Below are 10,886 nucleotides of genomic sequence, written 5' to 3'. Positions count from 1 at the left end.
TCTTTCCTGTTTGGTTTGGGTCAAAGTGAGAAATTCAAGCTGTTCTTTTAGTGAAAAAGTATAAAATACAATAAAACCCCAGAGATTCCAATTCTTTAGACCCTTAACGCCAGTGTGAGTCTTGCCTCTTAGGTCTGAAGTTACCATTGGTTCCCAAAACCAGGCCGGCAGAAGAAACCAGGCCTCCTCAATATCCTGCATGCACAGCAAGTGTGGAAAACTTAAATCGTCATTAGAAATGTTTCGAAAATAAACCTCTGAAAGCATATTGCCTACGGTGACACATTCTCGACCGCGGAGTGGGCGGGGGTGCTGGGGCCCCCGCGTGGGCGGGGCGGACGAGGCGAACCCCTTGGACTTAGCGCGCAGCTGCCAGGACCCGCTGCGCCCGCCACGCCTCCAGCTCGCGTCTCCCGCAAGGTGGAAGCGGCGCAGCACCTAGTGACCTGCTGCCGCAGGCCACGCGGGAGGCTCTGGGCCACGGCCGCCTCCGGGGATTGAGTGGGGGATGCAGGAACCTCGCGGGGAGGCTCGACGGGAGTAAGGGTGGCAGGGAGCTGCGGCGGGGCCCTAGACCGTGAGCGTCTTGGGCACTTGCTGGCGTGGGCTGGAGTTCTAGAGGCCGCCGCAGGCTCATGGACGGCCGGCTCCAGGCCTGAGCTGTGGGAGGGCTCTGCCGGGGCCTGGCACTCGGGCTCTATCCCCCCCGCGAGGGTGGAGCTGCATTGGGGAGCCTCCTAACTTGGAGGACCCAGGGCCCCTGTAGCACGCAGGCTGTTTCTCTTGAGGGGATTGGAAACGTGGCGCGATGAGGAGCCGAAGTAACTCCGGGGTCCGACTGGATGGCTACGCTCGGCTGGTGCATCAGACCATCCTGTGCCATCAGGTAAGTGAAGGGGTGCCTGTAATCATCGAGGATGTGCAGTGTGATGGCCTAGACAGAGACTGCTGAGTGACACCCACCCCTGGTGTGTGTGTGTGTGTGTGTGTGTGTGTGTGTGTGTGTGTGTGTGTGTGTTTAGCAGGTCTTCCCGCCCCTTAGCTGGGGAAGGCGTAGAGGACCCTGAAGAAAAGATAGGTGTTGGGCCAAGAACAGAACTAGGGTCAAGTACCGTTAGCCTTGAGCCCTGAGCCTTGGCTTCAAAGCGTCCCCCCCCCCCACACACCACCCCGTCCCTGAAGCCACAGCGGGGTTCCAGGGGCACAGCTGAAAAATGTGTTGAAGCTTGTTTATTGACACTCCCCGTCCCCTCCCCCAGGTCTGGGGGTCATCTTCTTGCCCTCCAGCCAAAGAAAAGAAGTAGGAGAACATTTAGTCATCTTAAGACTAAACTGTTGAAGATTTGTGGTACCTTGTATACACTATTAATTATATATTTTTTCTAGTCCTATAATGCTGGGTTTTTGTTAATAGTTATTCCTTCTAACTGGAAAGTTAAAACACTACCTCTGTTTTAACAATACTCACATTTCAGACTTGGAAGTTTTCAGCCAGCGTTTCCCCCTTGTTCAAGATAGCATTTGCTTGCACTTGGTCAGAAGAAGAGGAGGTTATAAAACTAAACAGTGGTGAAGTAGAAGAAAAACCAAAGTCCCTCAGTAACCCATTTGATAGACTTGGTCTCCTCATATTAACACCTTATGTTTACCTGCCTGTCCTGTTTTTCTTGGTCTTACAGAATCCAGTGACTGGCTTGCTTCCAGCCAGCTATGATCAGAAAGATGCCTGGGTCCGAGATAATGTGTACAGTATCTTGGCTGTGTGGGGTTTGGGCCTGGCCTATCGGAAGAATGCAGACCGGGATGAGGATAAGGCAAAGGCCTATGAACTGGAGCAGGTACTCAGAATAAATATACAAAGAGATCTGGAGCTGTGTGTGGGCTGGGAGGTTGAATGGGAAGCAGGGTTTTAAAGAAATGTCGCTCAAAGGAGATAAAAGAACTATATTTTGCCTTTCTCGCTCTCTCTTCACCTTCTTGAAATTACATTCCAGAATGCTTTCCTGTATTGTACTGATTTTTTTTTTTGGTGTAGTGGAACTTGAAACTTGCTGATTCAGGGGGAGAGGGCAGTCTGTTCTGTTATAGTGGAAAAGCCTATCGTGGGATCTTTGCTGAAATTTATAATTGTCTAAGTAAAGGTATTTTGCAGTCTCCAGCATATTTATTCTCATTGAGAAGGATGTTGGAGGCAGGTATCTATCATTTTACTTCATTTTTGAAAATTATAGGTGGTATTTGTTGTTTCTTTTGCAAATGTTTATTTAAATTATGGTTAGTTAACATACAGTGCAATGTTGGTTTCAGGAATAGAATTCAGCGATTCATCACTTACATATAGCACCCAGCGTTCATTGATAGGTGGTATTCGTATGAGGGTAACTGACACAAATTAGGAGTCTTTCACAACTAGACACAAGTAAAGACTTTATTTGTTGAATTTATACCTATGACCACTGTTTCAGAGCCTGTCCCCCTCCCCAAGCAAAATAAGGTCAGAATCAGCAGATGCGTTTAAGCCAAATTTTAAGGCCTTCCCATCAGTAAAGTAGCATCCTTTATAGACAGAGAGTGCTCTGTTCTCTTGAATGACCAAGAAAATGATATTCTGAGCTACATGGGTCTCTTAATATTATGAAATTCCACCGTCAGTTGTAAGGTATGTGTGAATTATTTTCCATTAGTGGAGAAGATTCTACACCAGCCATCTGCTCAAGCGGTATCTCTCAGACTTAGGTAATCTGAATTCTAGTCTTTATCTGTAAATCAGAATATTGAGCCTTGGTTATTTTATTTTATTTTTTTGAGAGAGAGCACAAGTGGGAGAGGGGCAGAGAGAGCGGGACAGAGGATCCGAAGAGGGCTTTGCACTGACAACAGCAGCAAGCCCCATGTGGGACTTGAACTCAGGAACCGTGAGATCATGACCCGAGTGAAGTCAGACGCTCAACCAAGTGAGCCACCCAGGCACCCAAGACTTGGTTATTTTTTAAGGGCATCAACATGTTGCGGGGTTGCAGTCCTTGGCAATAGGGAAGTTTCACCATGTTGTCATCTGCAACAGCAGGCATTTGCCATTCCTTCAAGCCATTTATTGGGATGTACCTAGGTCCATCAAAAAAAATTTTTGGAGTTTTTGCTCTAACTTAAGAAGTACAGATCAATATTTTTATGGCTTATAAAAGTCATACATAACCATTGTAAGAATTTGGAAAATATAGAGGAGTTTTTTTAAAAATCCTGTAATCCTATTCCTCCCTCCACCTCTGAAATTCTGCTTCCTACTGTAATGTTTGGCTATTTTGAGCTCAGTATTTTATTTGTTTTGCTAGAGATTAATATTAGTGGAACAATATCCAAGATTCCATACCTAGTACAATTTGACCAATGTTTTTCAATACTATTGGAAGAAATCTGTTGTCTCTTTGTTGACTAATCATTATGCAAAGTTAAAATTTTTCCTTCTGTGGTCCAGGAAGAAAGAATTTAACAGAGGAGGGGGGGGAATTTAAGGAAACATTGAGTTTTTTACTTTTAAATTTTAATGTTTCATTAAATAATTTTTAGCAGAACCCAAAGATATTTTCCATACTACCTCAGTAATAACTTTGAAATATCTCAAAAACATTATAACAATAGAAAGCACCTTCAAAAAATAAACATTTCTCTGGGAATCCTAAAATTTCTATGAACTTCCATTATGAATTAAAACATATTTTATCATTAGGTCTCATTAACTTTTCTCAAACCTAACTCAGTTAATTCAGACCAGGGATCAGAAAATCATCTCTGTAAATGTCCAGATAGGAAATATCTTTGGCATTGTGGATCACGTGTGATCTCTGCCCAAATACTCAGCACTTCAGTTGCTGCACAAAAGCAGCCAGAGATAAGCTTTATTTACATAACAGGTGGTGAGCTACATTTGTCCCTAACCTATTCTGGCCATACATTGGAATCTTTTGGGAAGCTTTTAAGAAATACCTTTACTGAACCCCAGCCTAGAACAATTTATATAAATCTCTGGAAGTGGAGCCCTGGGACATTATTTTTTTTTAGATTCTTTTTATTTATTTATTTAAATTCAAGTTAGTTAACATACAGAGTAGTCTTGGTTTCAGGAGTAGAACCCAGTGATGACATATGACACCCAGTGCTCATCCCGAAAAGTGCCCTCCTTGATGCCTGTCACCCATTTAGCCCATCCCCCCACCAACCTCCCCTCCAGTAGCCCTCAGTTTTAAAAAAAACCTACTGATTCTAAAGTGAAACTAGGGATAATAACCATTGACTTATGGCCAGTAAATGAGTATAGATTAAATCCAGTAAATCGACAGATGAAATTCCCACCTACGGTCAACTTTCCATTACTGTGTGGATTTTCCTAAACCAATTGTTAATCATTTTTACTCTTCCTTCCAACTCTCACACTGGTTTCTCTCTGCGAAATAATGTCAAAGAACTAAAGAGAATTAGGAGACAAGGGTTTAGGTGACTATTCTGTCTTAGAGTGAGAATATAATTATGCACATATATGTTTTTACAAATGCCCTTTTCTCTTAGTCACACAGATAAAGATGCACACCCATAAAAATAAATAGGCACACAAATAGAGGTAGCTCTTTGGATGCCTCCAGTTCTGCTTCTTCCTCAGTTTTGTTCTCTTTGTGTAGTCTCTTACCTTTTCTCATGAGTTTAACTATTACCTTTATATGAATCACTTCCAAAACTTCATCTTTAGTTCTGGTCTCACTTCAGTTTCAAACCCTGATTTTCATTGTCTTCTGTTCAGTTGTACCTGCATATCCTATGTCTTCTCAAAATCAGGATGTCTGAAACCCCATGTTCCCTACTAAAAACAAACAAAAGAGATCACTGGGTCACCTGGGTGGCTCAGTCAGTTAAGCATCCCGACTCTTGGTTTCAGCTCAGGTCTTGATCTCACTGTTCCGTATGATCGAGCCCCACATCGGGGCACGACAGTGCAGAACCTACTTGGGATTCTCTCTCCTCTCTCTCTGCCTCTCCCCCTGCTTGCCCACTCTCTCTCTCTCTCAAATAAACAAATACTTTAAAAAAAGAGATAAGCTAACAATAGCAACTCAGCAGACATCCTTGTTCTCTTATTGGTGTCCTCATTCTACCAGTCACCTAAGCAACATTATTTACAGAATTTCCCAGAGTGTATTGCATGGAACATTAGGTCAACTAACCTTGGGGGTATGTTAAACAGTGGGTTTCTTTACTCCATTATTTCTCTGAGCCTTTGATGTACTTATGTGCGTTTCAAATGTAAGATGAGGGTGAGGTTTACACCCTTTTCAGAATTTCTTGGACTAGTGTTCTATAAAACAGCATTTGAAACGTGGTGCCATTAGGGTGATTTCTGACTTGCCCTTTTACCTTTTGATACATGCAGATCAAAGTCTGTTGATTCATGTAATTTTTTTTAATCCATCTCTTCCTTTCTGTTCCCTTCTGCCTCAACCATAGTCTAAACCTTGATCACAACACTGTTGTGAAAAACACATTTTAATTATATCATTTGCATTCTCAGCAATGTTTCTGTGGCTCATTTCCTGACAAGTAAAATCCATATGTTTTTGATTAATAGCCAAGACTCTAGGGCTTGGTCCTAGCCTGCTTTTTCAAAATTGTAAGATTTGGGGGCCCTGTATTACCTACTCCCAGTTCTAACCAGATTGGTATCTTCCTTATTCCTCTAAAAACAATCCCTTAATAAAAATACCTGACATTTGTGTAAATACTTTTTATTGTACTGTGTACTTCCCCATAATTATTAGTATTTTATTCTCACAACACCCTGTGAATTAGGTATTATCTTCCTCAATTTATGTGAAGGGATTGAAGCTTGGAGATGAAGCTGGAATTTGGTGGTGCTGTGAATACAACCTGGATCTTATGACTTCAGATTAAGTCTTTGAATTTTTCCTCCATGGAAGCCATGGACAGTCTCACCTCCAAATCTTTTTACAAATTGTTTCTTCCAAAAACAAAACAAAACAAAACAAAAACAAATTGTTTCTTCCACTCACAATACCCGTTCTCTTCCAATCTGAACTAATACTGTCCATTCAAGCCCAGCACCAGTCTCACTTTTTCTATGGTTTCTGTCCTCATAAGACCACTCAGTTGTACAGTGATCACTTCTTTCTCAGGGCGACTTTCTTGGAACTTCTAGATCACTTATGGTCTGTACTAAACATGTTCACTTTTTCATTTAGCAGACTTTGTGTAATTGTCATGTGCCAGGCCCTGTACTAGATATAAAAAAACAAAATGGGACAAAATGTTTATATTTAGCTCTCAACTTCTTATTTAAAAATTTTTTAATTTATAGAAAAGTTATAAGAAATAGTAAAATGAGCATATTTGCATATACTCTTTATCTAGATTCACTATATTGTTAACATTTTGTCTTATTTACATCCTCCCTTTCTCAAAATGCATGCGTGCATGCACACACATACACACACCCACAATTTTTTTGATGAGCCATTTGGGAATTACTTGCAAACATGGAATATATATTTTTAAAAATAAAGCCTACTCAATCCACTGACTTAAAGGTTTATTTCTAAACCTGGTCTCTGTCCCATTTTCTTAAAGAGTTTATAGTCTAATGAGGGATACAGATATATAAACAAATAAATAATACACTAGGACAGATACTGTAGGTACTATATAGGAGATACAGTACAAAGTTCTGTGGGACAGAGGTGGGAATGTCTTGTCTTTACCTTGAACAAAGCAAGGAAGGATTCACAGAAAATTTAGATTTTAAGGGATAACTAGGAGTTGTTAGGTAGACTATGTAGTTTAGGTTTTTTTTTTAACGTATGTGCTCTGTATCCCTTATCTTTATGTTCCACAAAGCCTGATAAAGTGTTTTACATATTTTACATGCCCAACAAACATCTGATTGTACATATACCTGAAGAGAAAGAGATTAATACTTAAAGTAGAAGTGGTTGTACATAGTTATATGTCCTTATATAGTCAGTTTACAAATACAGTAAAACCTTGGTTTGCAAGTATAATTTGTTCCAGAAACATGCTTTTAATCCAAAGCACTTGTGTATCAAAGCAAATTTTCCCCATAAGAAATAATGAAAACTCAGATGATTCATTCCACAACCCAAAAATATTTACATAAAAAAGATTACAATACTGTAATATAATACAAAATAATAAAGAAAATGCAAAATATAAAGAAAAATAAATAAATGAGGGGCGCCTGGGTGGCTCAGTCAGTTAAGCGTCCGATTTCGACTCAGGTCACAATCTCGTTGTTTGTGAATTTAGCCCCGCATCAGGTTCCACACTGACCTTGCAAAGCCTGCTTGGGATTCTTTCTCTCTCCCGCTCTCTCTCTCTCTCTCTCTGCCCCTCCCCAACTTGCACGTGTGTGCTCACTCTCGCTCTCTCATAAATAAATAAATAAATAAATAAATAAATAAACTAAAAGAAAAAGAAACAAATTAACCTGCACTTATCTTTGAAAACCTTTATGGCTGGTGTGAGGGAGACGAGAGAGGAGGGTTATTATGTAGGACGACTTCCACTATCACTAACAGAATCACTGCTATCTATTGGCTCAATGGAATCTTTTTCTTTTTGTGCAACTTCCAACAAGTAACCTATCCAATGACACTTGCTTTTGTCTCCTTTTTTTTTTTTAATTTTTTTTTTAACGTTTTATTTATTTTTGAGACAGGGAGAGACAGAGCATGAACAGAGGAGGGTCAGAGAGAGGGAGACACAGAATCTGAAACAGGCTCCAGGCTCTGAGCTGTCAGCACAGAGCCCGATGCGGGGCTCGAACTCACGGACCTCGATATCATGACCTGAGCCGAAGTCGGCCACTCAACCGACTGAGCCACCCAGGCGCCCCGCATTTGTCTCCTTTTGAGGATTTCACAGAAATGTGACATTGCATTGATGATCATCTACAATCCCAGAGCGAGCGAGAGAGAGAGGGAGAAAGAGAAGAACCATTGGCTCAGTTGTGATCATGTGACATTGGGCATCATGTACTACTCATATTGCAAGACATCACTTGTTTATCAAGATAAAATTTGTTAGGAATGTTTGTTCCTCTTTGCGGAACGCTCGCAGAACAAGTTACTCAGAATCCAAGGCTTTACTGTATGTAGATCCATGTCCTCAAAAAGAGTAGGTAAGAAGAGGGTGTCATTTGATGTGGTTAGAAGCTCTAGTGTATGAATAAACATGTCTAATTAATGCTAACTACAGCAATGAAACAGAAAATGGCCAGTTTGGAGGAATACAAAAGTACAAATACCTCCCCTCATTCCTACCTGCCCATACTTTCTATTAATTGTATCCTGGCTTGGAAGTTGGAATTTGAGGACAGAAATGGCAGACAATGGCCATTTCAGGAGGCCAAAAGTGGAATCAGGAATTCTCCACTGGGTCCATGATTCCCAGGTTTGCTGTTTAAGTTAAAGAAAATGTAGACAGCAGTAGCAAGGCTTGTTGATGGCCAAGAAAGTTGAAAGAATGTGATAGAAACCTGTGAGGATGTGGTGACATGTAGAAGATAGTTCAGATGCTTTCTGTAACAGGGTATATTAAAAGGATGGTCTCTTTCATTAGGGTCAAAGTAATGATAGAGATTTTCTTATAGGGGTTGCAGTCAGTTTCATTTTATATATATATATATATATATATATATATATATATATATATATATATATCTGTGCATGTGTGTGTATATATGTGTGTGTGTATACACATATATATGTATATACGCATGTATATGTATGTATGTATATGATTTCTTCCCTTGATGTGTAAGAGGAGGGCACCATTTATAGACAGCAATTAGTTAACAAAGGGAGCTCTCCCAAGGATACACTTTTTACTCTTTCTCAATAAAAGCCTGCATAAAGAGTTGGAGCATAACCGACTTAACATGTACTAAATCCTTATCATGCCTATTGCTCATAGTCCCACTTCAGTGTTTTGAAGGAATAACAGAGTGATGTGGCTCCTAAGTAGATTAATTTTCAGAGGTGTCCTGAAGCCACCTCTGAGCTAGCATATCCTGGAGTAACCTGGTTGTATTTCTTTTGGACCGTGAAACAGAAAGCTTAAATAAATGGAGAAGCTATATATTTGTGGGTCCATTTCTGGGTTCTCTAATCTATTCCATTGATCTGTGTGTCTGTTTTTGTGCCAGTACCATACTGCCTTGATGATTACAGCTTTGTAATACAGCTTGAAGTCCGGAATTTTGATGCCTGTAGCTTTGGTTTTCTTTTTCAACATGACTTTGGCTATTCAGGATATTTCTGGTTCCATACGCATTTTAGGATTGTTTGTTCTAGCTCTGTGAAGAATGCTGGTGGTATTTTGACAGGGATTGTATTAAATCTATAGATGGCTTTGACTTTGAGTGGATATAGACATTTTAACAACATTTGTTCTTCCAATCCATGAGCATGGAATGTTTTTCCATTTTTTGTGTGTCATCTTCATTGTCTTTCATAAGCTTTCTATAGTTTTCATTGTACAGATCTTTTACCTCTTTGGTTAGGTATGTTAACTAACTTGAATTTAAATTAAAAAAATAAAAATGGGAAAAGAAATGGAGAAGCCGTTTGATGCTATGTTTTCCAAAACATTGCCTACCCGTGCCACTGTTGATGGGCTCTTCTAGTGTCATGTAGTATAACTAGTATGGTATAGTATTACTCTACTATATTGTAATGTAATACAATTATTATTACTATATTATGTTATACCAACCAGTACAGTATATAGTTGGTGACCAGAATTTTGGAATGTTATGATTGGAAAGCTAACTAATTTAGAAACTGCCAAGCCCAGGGGCACCTGGGTGGCTCAGTCAGTTAAGCATCTGACCCTTGATGTCAGCTCAGGTTGTGATCTCACAGTTTGTGGGTTCAAGCCCCACATTGGGCTCCATGCTAACAGCATGGAGCCTGCTTGCAATTCTGTCTCCCTCTCTCTCTCTCTGTCCCTCCCCTGCTCACTATCTCTCTCCCAAAATAAATAAATAAACATTAAAAAAAGAAACTTTCCAAGCCCCAGTAAGAGAAAGAGTGATGACTTGAGACCTAAGAATACTGTGGCTTTTTTTTCCCTATGGAAAAGAGGTTGAGTTGCACTAACAGTTCCCCTTTATACTTATTCTGAGTTGAAGTTCATTTATTCTTTAGGGAAAATGTACAGATAAATATTTCTGTGAACTCCTGAAGGTAAGTCTGGGCTACTTTAGAAAAAATAAAAAGTGACACCATTGGCTTTTCCAGGCCCTAGGAACTATTCTAGAATACCCTTATAGCTTTAGGAGTTCAGAGCTGACTTGCCTCTTTTCTCGGGGTGGAATGTCCTCTAATAGGATGGTTGGCTTGGTTTTACATAAGCCTGTTGGAGCTTGGATTCTTTTTTTGACTTGAGGGAGGCAGCAACTGTAGCTTTTGATTCCACTTTTAGCTGCAATTTAGCTCTTCTGTGTACCTATAAAGTAAATGCCATGTAAATAGGAGCCCAGGATAGGGTTACTCATTCGCAAAAGGTCATGTACCAACTGCAGTTGCTGAGTAAGTGTTCCTGCATCTAGGGATGTTTATAACAGTCTTGTTTCCATTTATTTCTGCAGAGTGTAGTGAAGCTGATGAGGGGACTGCTCCACTGCATGATCCGACAGGTATGGCATTGGTACCAGCTCCCTCTCGAATAAAAGCTCATTGTAATAGTGTCTCTACCCTTTAGGGAATGTTTACAGCTTATGTTTTTTCAACTTCACCAACAGCGGACACTTAAGTTTAGAAAATTTGTAGAATCAAGGAAGGAACTGTCACCCATGATCTCAC

General features: G+C 40.3%; 1 protein-coding gene across 4 annotated transcripts in view; it reads left to right on the top strand.

Annotated features, from left to right (window-relative positions):
* The first annotated feature begins 430 nt into the window (after positions 1-430).
* PHKA1 (phosphorylase kinase regulatory subunit alpha 1) overlaps positions 431-10,886 on the top strand; it is a 159,843-nt gene continuing 149,387 nt past the window's right edge. For all 4 annotated transcript variants that reach the window (XM_042974365.1, XM_042974364.1, XM_042974363.1 and 1 more), the window contains exons 1-3: positions 431-886; positions 1,680-1,838; positions 10,673-10,720. In XM_042974365.1, the coding sequence (XP_042830299.1) occupies positions 809-886; positions 1,680-1,838; positions 10,673-10,720 (285 nt within the window). In that variant the 5' untranslated portion in view covers positions 431-808. The remainder of the gene's footprint in view (positions 887-1,679; positions 1,839-10,672; positions 10,721-10,886) is intronic.

Source organism: Panthera tigris, chromosome X, assembly GCF_018350195.1.
Source record: "Panthera tigris isolate Pti1 chromosome X, P.tigris_Pti1_mat1.1, whole genome shotgun sequence".
Taxonomy (NCBI): Eukaryota; Metazoa; Chordata; class Mammalia; order Carnivora; family Felidae; genus Panthera; species Panthera tigris.
Note: the sequence above shows the minus strand (reverse complement) of the source record. Positions and strands in the feature narration are given on the sequence as shown.